Source organism: Podarcis bocagei (genome assembly GCF_964188305.1).
Source record: "Podarcis bocagei genome assembly, chromosome: 1".
Lineage (NCBI taxonomy): Eukaryota > Metazoa > Chordata > Lepidosauria > Squamata > Lacertidae > Podarcis > Podarcis bocagei.
Genome location: NC_138125.1, coordinates 68,882,671 through 68,901,699, shown reverse-complemented (window position 1 = coordinate 68,901,699; position 19,029 = coordinate 68,882,671). Strand labels below are relative to the sequence as shown.

Here is a 19,029-nt window from a genome sequence, read left to right as displayed (position 1 = left end):
ATTGGCAGATAGAAAGTCAGTCTTACTCATTTAAACAAGAAAATTATACTCTTGTCACTTTGAAAAATTAAAATGTGAAACATGGTGGGTGGGTGAACCAAATTGCAACACTGCCCTTAAATTGCTCAGTGGTGCTTAAGGAAATAATACTTAACTCTGCAGAAACTGTGTTTTATCCTGCAGATTTCCATTCCAACAGGGAACCCAAATAATGTATCTGTTGCATTGTCCTCTCCTTGTTGCATATGGTACTTGCTTATTTTGCTTCCAGCCTTAATTTATGGCTTTGATTCGGAGAAAATTACTCCACAGGTTGCTATCAGGGAACATGGAATTAAAACACTTTTAAAGCACTGAATGTGGGCTGTTTAAACATTCACTTCAACTTTAATATATAAATACAAAATAGGCATAAATTACAATAGCACAATTTCTTACGTCATTTTATTAAGAACAAAATAATTCGTACAGACTAGATCTATATAAATGAAACCACAGTACATTTTACTTGTGTTTATAAGAATGTTATACTTTTTTATAAAATTAAGAAATGTTAAATTTATTTCGCCCCTCAAACTGTTACTGCAAATCAATCATGCATTACCTCTACTGAACGAAGAGAAAAAAAGTCCATCAAACTAACAAAGCCTTGACAAGGATGTGGGTTTACGCTCCAAATTAGACACTGAACATAGATGTACCAGGACTACTCATTGAACAACAAATATTAAAAGTATAGTACAATGTCTGTGTGTCATCAAAGCAAAGTCATATTTAAATACAACAGATCTCTTTACATACTTTTGTGATGAGCCTAAAATAAGAAAAATAAAAATAAAAATGAAGGAGGACTATCCAGCATGCAACCAAACAAAACATTGCAAGTTTGAGAGATAATTATGGGTGAATACAGATTACTGTTTACCAAGTCATGTGCCTGGGCACCAAGGGTGGAGAACCTGAGGCCCTCCAGGTTTTGCTGGACTACAACTCCCACAATCCTTGAGCATGACGACTGGTTTGATGGAAGTTGGGCACCCAACATCATCTGGAAGGCTGAGGGCTCCCCATCACTGATTTGCATCCTGGTGTGCTTGTAACCACTTAGTAAGCTAGCTGTGTTTCATCCTCCCACACCAGCCCTCTTTAGTGGTTCACACAACGGTGAATTGGATGGTGTATTTATGAGCCATCTAGTTACTTCTACCCATGGAGGTTCCCCACTTGTTTTAAAACACAGTGGTACCTCGGGTTACATACGCTTCAGGTTACAGACTCCGCTCACCCAGAAATAGTGCTTCCGGTTAAGAACTTTGCTTCAGGATGAGAACAGAAATCGTGCTCTGGTGGCACGGCAGCAGCGGGAGGCCCCATTAGCTAAAGTGGTGCTTCAGGTTAAGAAGAGTTTCAGGTTAAGAACGGACCTCCGGAATGAATTAAGTACTTAACCTGAGGTACCACTGCACTTATTTAAATCATCGTGTGGAAAGTGATGAAGCAAAGTGTGTGCATCACAACTATGCAGAATGCCCGAGGAGCGCTGTCGTCACAATGGTTTTTACCACTCCCTCCTCCTCAGATCAGGTGTAGTAGTACAGCAAGATCTGGTAAGATGAGAAAGCCAGTCAGCTTTCCAAGCAGCTACAAGCACACTGTGGCGTGTTTCCATTTGTTAGCTACCTGTATTCCCTCTGCAGCGGCCAAAGGAAAACAGAAACAGTGAGGAAATGGAAAACAAACAGAGGGAAAAAAGAGCCTGGGTGCTTACAGTCCATCTTCTATACGTGCTTTGTCCGCGTGGTTTTTGTTAGCTTATTTAGCAGTGGAGGTGTGCATCCGTGTTGCCCATCCTTCCTGAGTGTGGCCCCATCACAGTCCTTTGGATGTACACAGTTCATTTCCCTTCACGGAGATGGAGGCCCTTTGAGAGAATTGCAGGACCCAGGCGTGCTTCCAGCTGCAGTTCCTTGCCCAACCCACTGTATTAGAAACAACCTTTTAATGCAATGCTTGAAGATAGACCACACGGAATGCATAGTTCCATTAATATCACACCTCAGTTTGGCACATCTTATTTCTTTCAACTGTTTTTTTGTGTGTGCACTATAAAACACAATTATGAAGAAGGAAGCAACTATTAATGACAGGGGGAACAAAAGTAGAGTAGACGTTAATGCTCTCCCTTTCCCCTTTTTTTTTTTTGTATGTAGTATTATTCTGTTGTGGTTTTTCACAGAAGCAGCTATTTTTTTAAAAAATGGACTGTATGGCAGAATTCTTTCCTTATGAATACCACTGCCATTATTTTTCCAATTTTACTCTGAGGTACAGTCATTTTATAGTACATTGCTCTTGACAGAATGAAAGAACAGTGTGATAACTCAGGACGTTTCTGCCTGCTTTGGTCCAATTTAAGTTATGCCTACTTTTAACTTTTCTCCCTTCCCCATTCATTAGCCATAATATATATATATTAAAAAGGCTGTACTTCTAAGTGTTCCTGGATACTGAGCACTGAGAAAAAGATAGCTCCAAAATAAGTATCCCACTGATTCCTTTAGCCTGGTTTCCTGCAGTTTAGGTAGGCTTGCCGTCTCTCCCTACCCTCTAATATTTCAGAAGTGCTGCTATAATCTCCAGTGCTTTCAATGATGGCATGATTCATCCCACTTTTAAGGACTTTTATGCATGCTCACTGCAAATGGAAAAAAAGGATTTGAAGGCTGAAATCCTGTCTTGGGTCCCAAACCCTTCCATGGGTAATGTCAACATTAAATTTAACATGGAAGTAGGCTGAGGTCTCAGGTGTGAGGACAAGCTCAAGTAATATTTACCAATGCTAATTATTATGGGACACTCCATGCAGCTTAATTCTGTGACTATAGTCCTCACATTCAGTTAATACTTCTGCAAAGAACAATGAATATACCTCTCAAGTAATCCCAACGGGGAGAAGCGTTCTGTATTTTCACCTGGGAATTTGACATGTAGCAGCAGAGGGAGTCAGAAAATTCCCCAAATGTTCATCAAAAATGGTGGAGCAGGAAGGTGGGAGGAACTTTATTCGCTATGGATTTTTGAAAGCAAACCTAACCATTCCAACCCTCCCCCCAGCCCTTGTGTTGATTAGAATGTAGATATATGTAATTGTCCACATAATCTACAAACTGATACACACCTGGATATGGCAACAGTGCTTACGAGATGGTCTGAGGGGTGCCTTCTTTCTTTTTAAACCTTTTACAGCTGCTTTGATCCGCTATTAAGTCCACTGTGGCTGTGCAGGTTAAAAAGCCTTTAAAAATGCTCCCAAGAAGTGACTGTACGCCATACCATGCAGTCCTTCCTGGGGAGTTGTACATAGAAAAAGTTGGCTGCCCCCAGCTATCTTTTTCTGTGTAAACATTTTTACCTGTGTGGCCATGAGGGACTTGCTTCCTGCTCTCAGGAGCTGTAAAATGTTAAAAAAGAAAGAAAGAAGCCATCAAAGAAACCTTGTAAGCACATGTATATTTATTAGGGTTCCTTAAAAAAAGGCAAACACCTATACGTAAATGATACACAGACCCATTCCATTTACGGGAAACTGTCACAGGATGGATATAGTCTGTTCTGTACTTGAGGGCTATGATGAGGCTACATGATGCAGGAATTAATCTTTTAAAAAATGTATCTGTGACTTCTGATCCTAGATACTGCGCCTAAAAATGGCATAACAAAAAATGCTCCTTTAGTTTGCTTTAAATTGCAATGCATTTCAGCACAATCCGTTACAGTTTCTGTATTTCATATGGCCTGCTGTAAAAGGAACCAATTGCATAGATATCTAATTCCATCCAATGGGTGGAATTCAAGGTGGTGCTAAGGGGGGGTAGACATGTGGGGAATGAGGCCAGCTCACACAGTGGGACTTCCCCCATCTCCTCCCCTGTGCCCTAATATTGTTCTGGAGGTTCCTCAATCCTTCAGAGCAAATTTAGGAGGTCCATGGGGGTGAGGAGAAGGAGGAAAGTCCCATTCTGTGATCAGTCCTCATTCTGTGCATGCAAGAACTTAGTTGAACCTTGCCCAGTATCATATTGGAAACTATGAGTTTTCTATAATTGCCATTATTTTCTTCTCTTATTCAGGAAAAGATATATAGCTAGAGGAAATGACGGGAGTAAAATTAATTTGCAATTCTTACTGCTTTTATTGTTCTTAACTATTCCTGTTTTAGAATGGGCTTCGTTAAAATATACTAATTTGGAGTATGCGGCTTCACGTGTGCTGTGTGGAAATCCTCATGATACCATCAGGAAGGTAGTGGGCTAGGAAAGAGCTACAAACTCTTTCTGCTGTTGGCATTTTTACCAAAGAAAACAAGGCAACAGTAGGCGATAGGAAAGGCTTGGAGTAATTCATGTTTCAGACTTGGATGCTTTTGCAAGCATGCGCAGTTGTACCCAAGCATGCCAGAAAGCAAGAAAAATACAGATCCCCAGCTCCCCAACATCCCAGAACTGTTTTGGTCCAATCTGAAAAGGAAGGCCGAATTGAACCCAACCCAAAAATCCGAATTCTATTATATTACTATGCAAGATTTAACTAATAATACATTGCAGATGCCAACTTGAAGTATATATGGTTAACAGGACAAGATTAAGTGATGGTTATGGAAATGATTTATTCTACAAACTTGGAACAGTTATTTGACAACTTAATATGGATTCACAAACAGAATATAAATATTTCATCTAAGTTTTTTAATGACTAGACAGTGCTCCCAATAGCAGAATGACTGTGGCTTACAACTGTATTTTTGATTTTTCTTTTTTACTTAGTGATGCCCATTATTAATATTGAACATTCTATGCACTGGCTTTTCAGATTGACAAAAATACCCAACTCCTCACTCTCAAGAAAGGTAACAAAGACGTATTGGTCTACGTATTTTCCATTAAGGGTCTGATAGTCATTTCACATTTTGGTTTATAACAATCTCCGCATACCATGTAAAAAGTGCTTTAGTGGTTTGTTTGTTTTTCTCCAGATGAGGTGTTGCTGCTGTGTTGAAAGTCTCTCTCCAAGATTTGCTAATTGGACTACAGTTTATTCGGCCTTCCCCAAAGGGAGATGACCTGGGGCTCAGATTTTTCAAACCATTTAGGATCAGAGCTGCAAAGCAAATATAACAAATTTGAATTAGGCCAAACAAATTGTAATCTAAATAGCAAAACTTGCTAAAAGACTACCATGTCATAAAATCAACAAGTCTGGCCGTACCACAAACCTACTTTATTTGCTTTCGATTTGAATGCGTGCCTGGAGAAGAGTGAAGTCCACAGGCTTTTTCACCAAATGTTTTTAAACCACTAGAATAGGCCTAATATTGTTGTCTATTCTTTTTAATCTAACTCTTATATTTGTTTCTTTAATCGTACTTGGGTGGTTTCCAATTGTCAAAACTACTCAGTGCATGACTCATTCCACGAGACCCAAATTCTCAAAATGCTATGGGTGGGAGTAGCTTGTAGTTTTGTTGTACTGTAGTGAAAAAGAAATGCAAAAAGTGGAGAGAATCCAAAATGAACCCAAAACCAAAAGAGAGTGTTTCTCAGGACGTTGAAGAAACGTATGGATTTTATTTTCGCAACAGCCCGAAGTGTTTTCGGCCTACAGAGGTATGGAGAACCTTTGGCCTTCCAGATGCTGTTGAACTACAACCCCCATCATGCCTTGCCATTGCCCGTGCTTGCCGGGGCTGATGGGAGTTCTGGTTCAGTAACACCTGGAGGGCCATAGGTTCCTCACACCAAGTGATGACTTCTTCAGGGGCTGTAAGAACATATACAAATTGCGTATGAGCCTATGTATACTTTCTTAAATTGACAAATGGCCTGCCCATATCTCTGTTCACATTAACTGGCAACTGGAATTGTTGTCTGAAGGCAGCAAATGGTGTCTTTTCTAATGAATCTCACACAGGTGTTGTTAATTTGTGATAAAAATATCAAGGACTTTCACTTCTAAACATGACAGTGCAAAAAAACAAACAAAAAAAAAACCCCCAGGGGCATGTCTCCAAGTGTGGAAGGAAATCCAAGTCTTCTTTAAGCCCATGTGCCACCAAAGTCTCTAGTTTCAATATGCACTCCGTTTTTTATTCATGTGGTGTATTATTGTGTTTTTATAGCCCTTGAAGAAAACCTTTAAACAGTCATTGGCCAAAACACGTTGGGCTGTTCTGAAATGTGCCCGAAGGCCAAGCTACACCGGACGTGTTTACAAATGTGTGGTTTCCATTTCTGACTTTTAGTAATTCTACCTCCAAAGGGTTCCAGCCCTCTGCTCCACATGATCCTGACTTTTGGAAAGAAGAAGAAGAGTTTGGATTTGATATCCCGCCTTTCACGCCCCTTAAGGAGTCTCAAAGCGGCTAACATTCTCCTTTTCCTTCCTCCCCCACAACAAACACTCTGTGAGGTGAGTGGGGCTGAGAGACTTCAGAGAAGTGTGACTGGCCCAAGGTCACCCAGCAGCTGCATGTGGAGGAGCGGGGAAGCGAACCCGGTTCACCAGATTACGAGACTACCGCTCTTAACCACTACACCACACTGGCTCTCTGTGAAGAGAGTCTGTGAAGGTTCCTGTTTTTCTTCTGAATTCTGCATCCTGGTCTTCTACCTCATCTATCTATCTTGTTCTACAGGAAAAATGATATGAGATCTGTCTTTGTTCAGTTGTACTTTAATGATTTCCCCCTTATTTTTTCCTACTGTACAACTGCATTTTAAAATTAATAAGACACACAAACACACAATTATATATTTCTTCAGCACCTTGAGACACGTTCTCTTTCGGTTTTGGGTAGTGTAGTAAGCCCTGTGTTATTTTTAAAATCTATGGTGCGGTCAGTCACAGAGGCACAGTACTGCTCTCTCGGTTTTGTGGGGGCAGTTGCCACTGATGTTTAAAAGGGATATGACACACAACTTACTGGAACTTCTGTATCACTATTGTATTGTAATCCATACATTATGAAAACAAAAACTGTCTACTAATAGTTTGACCACTGACCTAATGGGGTTAGGTATATAAAGTGGGGTTAGGTATATAAAACAAAGGAATTCCATTTTTTTCCACCTATGACAATACTTATCACAATAAAATGTTTTATTTTCCATGCATCTCAAAAAATGCATTATGTGGGTTGAAACAACACGGCTAACAATGCAATTCATTTAAGGAGTATAGATGACAATATGGGTGTTACAGATAGACATGGGTATCTATGTTAGAATCCAAACTACAGAAAGCTTCAGAAACAAAAGTACATTTCCATCTAACAAACAGAAGTTTTGCATCTTGTGGTTTGGGATTAATGTATTCTGGGGTTGGGAAAGCGGGTGAGGGTTAAATAATGGAATTGAAGGGATGTCTTTACCCCTTTGGACACTCTGCGGAATGGCCCCTGAGAAAATGGCTAAGAAAGGGTTCAACAGGAATGCCAAATTTCTGCTGAATAGGTTAAAAGAGTGAGGAAGCCTCTTCGGCAGCCATCCATGCGCAGAAGGCCCGCATAACATTTCTGTGGAATAGGGCCCTAAATGAAGACAAAAGAAACAGAGGAATCTAATTGTAACTTGAGGAGAGCTTTCGACTGCATGTCCTGAACTCTGAGGTCGTTTTTAATTCCAACATAATTTGAGATCCCTCTGGACACTGGCGTGGACTTACATTATTACCAGATAATAAATCATTATTTCTGTCTTGTATATAAACATAACCATAAGCCCTGTTAGTAGTTTCTTCATATGTGTAATCCAGTGGACACCACCATCTGTAAAAGACAGACGTAATCCAGTACACAAGGATGTACTGGTATATGTACCCAAAGTTTTAGATATTATAAAAATCCACATATGCATGATATATGGGTTTACCTTTAAGTTGGAAGTATTTTCACATTGCACTAAAAATAAAATCTCTCGGGATCAGATTTCGCTTGATCTCTACATCAGTCTTGCTTTAAGCTTCCGGATTCCGATGTGTCTTAAAAGGATTTAGTCTAAGCAAATGGATTCTTGTTTGAAGAGGGGGGGGGGAAGGTGTTTTCTCCAGCACTAGGGTCATTTTAAGAGCTTCTAGCATAATAGAAAAGGCAGTGTGTCAGGCGAAGGAGTCTTACCTCTGCAAGCAAATGCCAGTGAGCGATGGGCTTCCGAGGGTAGGAGAGCATTTCGTTCCAGTGGTCTCGCCCAAGGCTTTCCGCATCGTTGCCTACTTGACAGACTCCAATGACCTCATTGTGACCTACACTGTGAAAAGGTTCAATAATATTTATTTCTTAAAATTTCACATCCAGGAACCGTGTAATTCAAACCCTCTCCGAGCAAGGGTGAGCATTTGGAAACACATCTAAGGACTCAAGTTGACATGGCTTTAAATGTATCTTTTTGCACTTAATGCTAATGGGACCTGAGCAAGCATGAAGAGGAAATTTGCACAGAAAATTCCTCACTCCATAGCAGGGGAGGAAAGGGTTAAATAAACACCCCCACACCCCCATTTGTTCTGATCCCATTAATTATCAACCTCCCTTAGCTGATGCAATTTACAGTTGCTGTTGTTGTTTTTTTTAAAAAAAACCTTCACGTGATAGGCATATACCTATTTAGCGGCATGTGTATTTTGGTGTTCAGGGAATGGAAGTTTAATTCTTGTATATAAATTAGAGCAGGCGGAGACAACTGCAAGCCCCATGTAAAGGTATAATGACATTATTAAAGTCCCATTTACTGTTCATACTCTCAACATTTTCACTAATTCTAGGGAACATGTTGTCAGTGTGGACCCACCAAAGCAGCTTCTGTTGGGTGAAGCCAGAAAGGAATGCTATGTGTGTGCTAGTGTTACACCTCTCCCTTGCTACTGCACCTTAATCTATACTGGGTTCTGGTGTATCCCTAGCCTGGAGGCGCCATTTAAGATATCATACCTCCAGCCTACCAGGAAGGTTTCCCATCACATGAGGCAAAAAGCACACACAAACTGAGGCAAATGAGGAGAAAGAAGATTTGCCCAATGTTAACTGATTTCCCAGCCTTCGAGATTTCACCAATGAGCAGATCCAGAGAACAGCCTATGATGTGTGCAAGTTCTTAGGCTATCACCTCTCTTAACTGGTCCGAAACGCCAATATTTTTAAGCACTTCAGTAAAGGAGGAGTTGGGGAGTGTGACACTCCCAGCAGTCCCTCACAAGGGTCTGCCTCCAAATGGTCACTAAAGTCAGTTCCACAGCTGCTCTACTGAGTCCAGATCTCTCTCAAAATACCTGCTGCTATCACCTACTGGCTTATATTACCTCAAGTTACACATGCACCAAATGCATGGGATGAAACATATTTATCTGAGAATCCACCCAGATGTGAATTAAGGAACATAACATGCGGAACAAGCAGTCTTTATATACAGAATCTGAATAGTTCCAGTTTCCCAACTTAGCATGGCTATCTTAGACTATCCTAAATTCTTTTAAATATATAATTTAATATCTCCTTCATCCCATTTCTCCTTTGGTCTCTCTAACTCTCACAGCCACACTGTCAACCTACACTCAGGGCCAGATTTAGGTTTGATGAGGCCCTAAGCTACTGAAGGTAATGGGGCCCTTTATATGTCCAGCTGTCCTTTGTCAACAACAAATTGTCACTGTTTTTTGTGTTGAATATATGCTATATGGTAATTTATGGACCTAATCGGTATCTAAAGCCATTTGCACTTAACAAAATATGTACTTTATCAAAGTAATTGTTGAACTGAAATACAATTAAGAAGAAGTATATTATATTTTGGAAATGTACATCCAGGTTTTTTCCCCTTTAATTTTTTTGGGGGCGCCCAAGAAAGTGGGCCCATAAGCTATAGCTTGTTTAGCTTATACATAAATCTGGCACTGCCTACACTCTCTGTCCATCACTCATTCTAAGTCCACCCAAATCCATTTCCCTGCTGCCATTCATTCATCCCCAGCTCTTTTGTCAAAGGGAGATCTTGTTTCTCCTCTCTGGCAGTGAGAAGACAAAACCAACTACTGTCATTCGATTTGATTAGGTCACTAGTCAGAGGTGACCAGATATCTCACCGGTCATAATCCATAACGGCTATAAACAAGTTAATTTGGTCAATGTTTTCTGGAGGGACATCAAAGACTATGGCTTCATTATAAACAGGATTAAGGGTGTTCCTCTTAGTGGAAGTCTTCCTCTTCTTCAATCGTCTCCCTTCACACATTAGTGAAACCTTCACGTAGGGATCTGTGTGAAGGACATAACAAGCATACTGGTTTATTTCAAAATAATCACAAGTTTAAAGCAATAACGCACCAAATTTGTTTCTCTGATACCTTTTCCTTATAATCTTGTCATCTGTATTTTAAATAAAAGTGCTCTGGTCCCTGGGGTCATGAAGAGTCGGACACGACTAAACAACAACAACCATGTTCTACAGTTAATAACCTCGCTCTCTGTTGTGTCTTAGATGACACTATTCATTCATGGGGGAAGATTTATACCCCAATAGGATCTCCATTTAAAAACTACGGTTGATTTAAAATACAGAATTTGTTAAAGGACTAGAAATATGCAATAAAATATGCCACACCCACAACCCAAAATGAGACAGTCAAAACCTGTAGTGGCACTGTACTGCAGGATGATGTCTAGTTTTTCTGCACTCTGTTGACCACCGTATCATGGTGCAAAGTAGATGGCAGAATCACAGTTTTGCCCTTCTTCAGTACATATGATGACAGTGTGTGGTTCCTCCAACTCAAATGCTTGCAAGAAGCATTGGAAATAAACTGGGGTGGTTTTCCTACCCCAATTAAAACAGCCATGTAGTTTGGTAATGGGTGGAGTGCGTGTCTTACCTGCAATTTCAGGTCGGTTTGGGATGTATTTCTACTCTGCAGAGTTATTTTATCCCTGATGCCTGGCTATACTTTTGATTAATTGTGTAACAAAGTACTGCTGACAATGTTTTAAAAGAGGATCACTGCAGACCCCTTGCACATTTTTGCAAGGAATGTGCCTCTGGGATATTCCACTACCTCAGTACAGAAAAATACTGATGAAATGGTTCAGGATCAAGTATACTTTCCCCCTCTAACAAACTACTGCATTTATAGTACTCAAAGGAAAGAGTATGCTAGGATGGGCATATGCTAAACTTGCATGATTACTTTCTAAATAGTACATTTAAATTAGAATGAAAAAACATTCCTACCTGATGCTCCTGTTATGTCCATGGCCTTCAAATTTCTAGCTTTTATTATAGTAATAGTTAGTCTACCAGCAGTTGGAAGATAGCAAAGTGAAAACATCAACTCGCCAAGATCCACTTTGTCCTGTAAGACAATAAAATACATTTGGAACAGTATTGAAAATGTCTCTCTGCATCAGTTAAAATGTCCAAAATAAATTTATGTTTGCCATGATATATTATGGATCTAAAGCAAGGACAATGTTTGTGCCCACTTTTCACTCTGGGGACTCAGCTACATTAGTAAAAAAAGAAAAAGAAAAAAGCTTTGGATGTATTATAAACATGAAACACCAGGAAGCACAAGAGAGCAAAATAAAATTTCTATGCAATTTTTACATAACTTTTTTTCTTTTGTTATAATGAATTAATTTCTGACTTATTTATAGCAGGATTTTCCCCTCTGTGTAGATCCACCCTGGCACTGCCTGTCCTTGTATCTCAATGAGGACCACAGCAGGATATCAGAATTTAGCAGTCAGCAGCCAACTACTTCTGTACGTCACTTTTCTGATGCTGTCATACATTCAAATGTTTGTGTTGTTACTGCCGTAATACATTCCAGACATTATTTTTTAACAGATGTGATATGTACATTGTTTTTCCCTCGAAGCCAGGCAACATTCCATGGCCATTGAGCATGCTATGTCCTCGCTGGGCTTTCTGTGTGTTTACCTTCCTAATTAGTTTTCTCAAGTTTTTCTGCACTTCTGTACCTTGCTCTTGTGTATGGCTTGTGCTTTTGGCTACAGAAGGAGCCACCCGGGAAGGATTAATTATTAGTATAAAGGATGGTATGAAGTACAGTTAAACGAAATCTTCACCTTCAGAGGCAATATTTTGTGAGGTACTGGGTGACATTCAGCCAAATAACTGCACAATGAGAATGATTCACCAAGCGAGGGAACAAGGTTGGTGAAGGTTGCTCTGAACCATTTCAAGAGTTCCTGAGGCCTTGCAAGAAGTTCCTCAGGTTTCTCAAATTTCACCCCTCATTTCCTGTAAGCATAGCTGCCTGCTAGAAGCAAGTCATTATTATCTGTGCCCCAATAACCAACCATTCCTGCCAAGCAAATATGCAAACCGAGAGGAAAGGCTGCCCTACTAACACTAGGAGACATTTTATTTTAAGTAAAATTTCACGTTTGTATTCTCTGAATCATAAGAATCTTTCCCATTTGGTAATAAAAATCTACACTAGGAAAGAAGTCTCTTTTTAGGGCTGTTTGATTATAATTGAATTTGAAAACACCAGAAAGCACAAAGCTTACTGTGTACATTTCCACTCAGTCAAATTAATATGTGATCTTGAAACTAGAAATCTCCATGACATTTTGCATCAAATTGAAATAATGATTTGTAGTAAAACAGGGATGTTCTTAACGCTTCAAGCTAATTTACCTGAAGAAATCATATTAACTAGAGTGGAAAATTTGAAAGGCCTGCCTCTTAAATTTCAATACTTAAATCTTTATTTAGGATTTCATGTAATTTGTCTCAAAAGCTTATATTTTCATTAACAGCAGTTGCATTTATTTTGCATTATTTCTGTAACAAAAGTAAGGTAAGAACACAATCCTTTTAGAATTGCATATGCTATGATAAGATCAGACTCACTAATCAGTGTAAACTTCTCCATCAGAAATGCCTGGAACAATGAGGATAATGGTGACCCTCTGGTGATCAAGGTTTAGTATTGACGTAGGATGGTATAAGGATGGTATTAGGGACGCGGGCGGCGCTGTGGGTTTAAACCACAGAGCCTAGGACTTGCCGATCAGAAGGTCGGCAGTTTGAATCCCCTCGACGGGGTGAGCTCCCATTGCTTGGTCCCTGCTCCTGCCAACCTAGCAGTTCGAAGCTGTCTGCGGACAAACACTGGTTCCCTCGGCCTATAGAGTGAGATGAGCGCGCAACCCCAGAGTCGGTCACGACTGGACCTAATGATCAGGGGTCCCTTTACCTTTACCTTTAGGATGGTATTGTTAAAGATAAAAAATAACCAAGCATTAGAAGAACAAGACTTGCTGAAGTAGAGTCAGCATGGCTTCTGCAAGGCCACATCTTGTTTCACAAATCTATTAGGTATTTGAGAATGTCAACAAGCATATAGCTTGAGTTGAGCCAAATTACATACTTCGACTTTCAAACAGCTTTCAGCAAAGTACCTCACTAAAGACTCCTGAGTAAGCTTAGCAGTCATGGAATAAGAGGAAAGCTCGTCTTGTGGATCAGAAATGGGTTAAGCAGCAGTAAGCAGAGAGGAATAAGTGAACAGTTTTCCAAATGGAGAGAAATGCAAACATGGAGTTCCCCAAGAAATTGGTACTGGGACCTGTGTTTTTAATTAGTTCATAAATGATATAGGTTTAGGGGTGTGCAGTGAAGTGGCCCTGTTTGCTGATGATACAAAATTGTTCAGTGTCATTAAAACAAAAAGAGAGTTTGAATAACTCCAAAAGGACCCCTCCAAAACTGAATGAATTGGTGGTAAAATGGCAAGTGCAGTTCAGTGTAAACAGGGTAGAGTGATGCACGTTGGGGTAAAAAAAAATACAGTGGTACCTCGGGTTACATACGCTTCAGGTTACATACGCTTCAGGTTACAGACTCTGCTAACCCAGAAATAGTACCTCGGGTTAAGAAATTTGCTTCAAGATGAGAACAGAAATCGTGCTCCAGCGGCGTGGCGGCAGTGGGAGGCCCCATTAGCTAAAGTGGTGCTTCAGGCTAAGAACAGTTTCAGGTTCAGAATGGACCTCCAGAATGAATTAAGTATGTAACCCGAGGTACCACTGTATCTTAATTTCACATAGGGTTCTGATCTGGCGGTAAGTGACGAGGAATGAGACCTTCAAGGTAATAGCAGATAGCTTGATGAAGATGCCAACCCAGTGTGCAATAGCTGTAATTAGGAAAGGAACTGAAAATAAATCTGACAATATTATAATTCTGCATTTGGAATACAGTGTACAGTTGCCTTGCCTCAAAGAGGATATTGTAGAGTTGGAAAAGGTTCAGAAAAGAGCAACCAGAATGATGAAGGGACTTGAACAACTTCCCAAGGAGAGAAGGTTACAATATTCAAGGATTTCCAGTTTAGGAAAAAAGGTGAATAAGAGGAGATAAGATAGAGGGGTATAAAATTACGTATGGTGTGCTTAAAGTGGATAAATTAAAGTTTTCTCTCCCCTCCAATAACACTAGAACTCCGGCACATCCAATGAAGCTGAATGTCAGAAGAGTCAGGACAGATAAAGACCTTCTTCAGGCAGCAACTATGGAACTTGCTCCCTCAGCAGGCAATGAGGGCCACCAACATGGCTGACTTTAAGAGGATTATACAAATTTATGGAGCACCTGGCTCTCAACAGCTACTAGCTGTGATGGCTCTGCTCTACCTCCACTGACAGTGTGTTGGGAGTTTTAGATTTACCATTTTGGCGAAAACACGTTTCAGTATATAAACATATGCTGACAGTATCTTATACATAGGGAAAGGATTTCAAGAGGGGGAAATATAATGCTGGTTTTAATGCTGGTTTTTTGCTTAAAATATTGTTGAGTCGCTTTGCACTGCTGTGGCAAAAAAAAGAGAAGTGACTAATGAATTTAATTACCGTAATCATCGTCATCTAGTACGTTTAGGGTACAGATATTAAGGATAACAGGATGGGAACACAGAATGCAGAACTGAAATCGGAAGGCAAGAAAAGTCAGCACATCAGGGGACACTATTCAGAATAAGTACCTATTTTTAGGGGGAAACCAGGAGATGTCCGGAGATCAGAGATGAATCAACAAGGCAGTAGGACAGAAAACGAGTAATGGTCAGGGGTTTTGGTTTTTTGTTGCAAAAATTGAATTAAGTATTAACACACTCCCCTCCAGGGAAGGGGTGATGCCCATTTAGAGGTCCCTGACCAATCAGAGATTGAAGTTTAATGTCATGATTTGTGCAAGACAAGAGAAGTTGACAAGAGCAAGGAGGAGAACCCATAGCTACCTGCTGTGAGGCTGAATTTCCACCTCCAGAGGTGACGAATGTCTTCTTCTACTTGTAAGTGTATAAACTCTTTCTGGGTGAGAAGGATGTTCATCATTTATTTATTTTCTTGCTAAATAATAAAACACTATACTCGTCTGTCAGCTAGTGGTCCAGGTGATGAGTCCTCTTTTCCACTCACCCACAGGTTTGGGGAGTCGCTGGCTGTTTGTGTGCTATCACCCCTATGCAGCTCTAGACCAATCAATAATTTTTAAGTCCTAGCAGTATGCCCCTGAGTACCGGTCGCTGGGAGTGGCAGGTGGGCTGAGTTGCGCTTATGTCCACTTTGCAAGTTTCCCACAGGCATCAGGAGGGCTACTATGAGAACAGGATGGTGGAATAGATGGACCATTGGGTCTGATGCAGAAGGTTCTTCTTATGTTCTTCTGCTAGAGTGTTCTGTGGAAACATTTGCTTAGTAAGTATGAACTTGACTAGTTTGGTGTGCCTGAATTCCAATGTCACAGTGTCTGCCTCTGTTAGCGCAACGTGGACAACTTAATGCACAGTGTTCCAGACAAAACTCACTTCATCGCTGAAGCTATCTAAAATGAAAATAAAATCCATGACCAGAAATGCACAAAAGGAGAGCTAAAAGGAGAAATCAAACTCACGGTTTGAATCTTTGCATCAGAGCCTTAAAAAATATAAGACGTTGAAACACCATGGCAGTGATAAACACAGGGGCTCAGTACTGCTTCAGATGTACAATTCAAATTTTGCCACAGGCAATATGTTGTCGGTTTGGAGAACATGTGGTGCACCTATTCTCAAAAGCCAGCTTTACAAATGAAACAGAGGCTCGGATTGAATCCTTAGAGGATTACCCACTGTTTGGCCTGCACTGCTCGCATCTATTACAGCTCCTGGCAAACTTTAATAAAAATGAAATACAAAAGAATGATGTGACAAACACCAGCAAATTTGATAAATCACACTGCGTGTTTTTCATACAGCCCAAAGCGACTGTGTAGCACAAGTACCTCTACCACATGCCGAGCTGTTTGGAAAAAATGCTGGGAAACAGTGGACCAAAGGGATCATGGCAATTTACTGTGGTGGGGGAAAATTAATAAAGATGCAATCTTTATTACTTTGCACCTTCTCATTTCCAATTAGATTGTCAGGCTTCAGTACATGCTGGGCACAAGCCAGCCTAAGAATGATTTTAGATAACCAACCTTCAACGAATAGCTGAACTAAAATAAGCTCTTGGGGTGCAGGTGCCCTGAGGATAACAGAGACTTCCCTGCCCTAATTCCAATTCCCAATCCATACAGAAGCTGAAGGAGCAAGAAGAAGGGAGAGTCACCAGCAGCACACTCTGAGGGGCTCTGTATTGTGTGCGCTAGCATGCGCGAAAGAGTGCATAAGAAGAAGCATGGAAGCAAGAAGGGGTGCGGAGGATCTGCTTCCCTCTGCTTTCATTGCTCCTGACTGTAAGACGATGCTCAAAGGTCTTTGAGTGTAGGACTTTCACCAACCAAGAATTTACATCTTTTGGGTCTCAACTCCATTAAGACACGAGTTATGGATTTATATGCAGACAATTCAAGAGATATGTCTCCCATGCTTCTCTGAAAATCCACTCTGGAAACCTGGGGCAATCCCCAAAACAGATTTGGCGAGCCTGCAGGGCCGCAGGAATTCTGTTGTTTAAGTGGACGTTCTTATGGGAGCTGGATGACTTCACTGGGTGCTATAAACAAACAGCAAGAGTATTTCGTCGTTTGAAATCTTGCACTGGTGCAGCTCTTTTGAAAGCACCTTCTCCTTTCATCACCAGCACCAGGGAGAAAATTTAAGTCTCCCCTGTGTCCTAGATGGCATATGGATTGTGAAATCTTATTAAATTAAAGATTCTTCCACTCAGCACGTCTCAATTATCCACACTGAAAAAGGAGACGGACAAGTGCACAGGCCTCTGCTGTAGCCTGAGTTCACACATGGCCACCCAAAACCCTGTGTCTCTTAACAACTTAATTAAAAAATGAATGGACACAGGAACAAAATTATCTCATCATTCTCAGGGAGAGGAAAGGGGTGGGGTGGGGGAGACAGAACAGTCAGTCTTGACTAAATCCCATCCAATGGACCGGCAAAGGGAGGGGAAGGAGATGCTATGCTGGCACAATGATGTTGCTATACCTGAATGAAACATTGGAAGTAAGTTTGGTTCTTGACTGTCATTCACCTTTCCTTAGCAAGAGCCTCTCCTGTGTTACCAGCTGCAGTGAACAAGCCAGCCTACTCATTTCCTGCACTGTCTATGAGATTCTACTTCTAATCAGATCATATTGAAAGGGATAGAAGTTCAATGCTTATGCAGTACTGATGGTGAGAGAGATGACAGAAGCAAGTGCGAAGAGAGATCCTTACCAAGCTGTACGAGAAACTTTTGTAAGCATTATTAGGCTTACATAAGGTAGGCTTTTATGACTTAAAAAAGAAAAAAAATCCAAATTTAGTAAAGGAACGGCTTTGAAGAGCTCATAAGGTGTTTGTAAGTGCAGAGCTCTCTTTAAAAATACCCCAGATGCCTGCTTCTTGGTAGAAAAGCAATGACAAACCTAGACAGCATCTTAAAAAGCAGAGACATCACCTTGCCAACAAAGGTCTGTATAGTTAAAGCTATGGTCTTCCCAGTAGTGATGTATGGAAGTGAGAGCTGGACCATAAAGAAGGCTGATCGCCGAAAAATTGATGCTTTTGAATTATGGTACTGGACGAGACTCTTGAGAGTCCCATGGACGGCAAGTAGATCAAATATCTCCATTCTGAAGGAAATCAGCCCTGAGTGCTCACTGGAAGGACAGATCCTGAAGCTGAGGCTCCAGTACTTTGGCCACCTCATGAGAAGAGAAGACTCCCTGGAAAAGACCCTGATGTTGGGAAAGATGGAGGGCACAAGGAGAAGGGGACGACCGAGGACAAGATGGTTGGGCAGTGTTCTCGAAGCTACCAGCATGAGTTTGACATAACTGCGGGAGGCAGTGGAAGACAGGAGTGCCTGGCGTGCTCTGGTCCATGGGATCACGAAGAGTCGGACACGGCTAAACGACTAAACAACAAAAATCTATTTAGATGAATGCAAGACAGATTGAAATGTGATTGTTTTTAAAGGTGTTGTGATCACATGTTGCACTGCAGCTTTGCAAATCTCTGGGATCCCTGAACATGTGACTGCAACATAATGTTGAATGCTGCCAGGCACTATGCTGGTAGGCTACCATCATTAACTAAGACAGTCATTTTGAGGCCATTTACTTGTATGTAAAATAAAAGGCAGTAGTGGCTGGTGCCCACTGGGGACTGGTAGGGATCCAGGTGGATCCAGAGCCACTGACAGGCAACGACAGCCAGTTCTAGTTTTGTCCCCACCCTCCCCTCCTCCCCACTCGGTTCTACAAGGGCAATGCTGAGGCCCAGGAGAAGGAAGCTGGCAAGCAGTGCCAACCTCTGATCTTTTTGGAAATAAGGGGTTGAGGGAAGACTGAGATACATGCCAGCAATCCTCTCACCTTCCTCAGGCTAAGCTGGATTCCCTAAAAGCCCTTTTGGTTGGTGCGCCCCATTGCCCCATTCACTAAACGGACCAGCCTCCACTGGGGCTGCTTGTAAAAAAATGGTTTCCTACTTGTACTTCAGGTACTTAATCTGTGTGGAAAAGGGGGA

General features: G+C 41.0%; 1 protein-coding gene across 5 annotated transcripts in view; it reads right to left on the bottom strand.

Moving 5' to 3' along the window:
* Positions 1–416: 416 nt before the first annotated feature.
* SYT9 (synaptotagmin 9) overlaps positions 417–19,029 on the bottom strand; it is an 86,276-nt gene continuing 67,663 nt past the window's right edge. The window contains exons 4-8 of one of the 5 annotated variants that reach the window (XR_014009196.1): positions 11,271–11,391; positions 10,129–10,300; positions 8,171–8,300; positions 4,992–7,585; positions 417–1,979 (exon numbers count right to left, since the gene is read on the bottom strand). Coding sequence is in view for 3 of the 5 variants with exons in the window: in XM_081198364.1 (XP_081054490.1) it covers positions 7,478–7,585; positions 8,171–8,300; positions 10,129–10,300; positions 11,271–11,391 (531 nt within the window). In the remaining 2 variants the exon portion in view is untranslated. Of the gene's footprint in view, positions 7,586–8,170; positions 8,301–10,128; positions 10,301–11,270; positions 11,392–19,029 lie in introns of all 5 variants that reach the window. The other 4 variants (XR_014009197.1, XM_081198364.1, XM_081198363.1 and 1 more) reach the window with 4 other exon arrangements.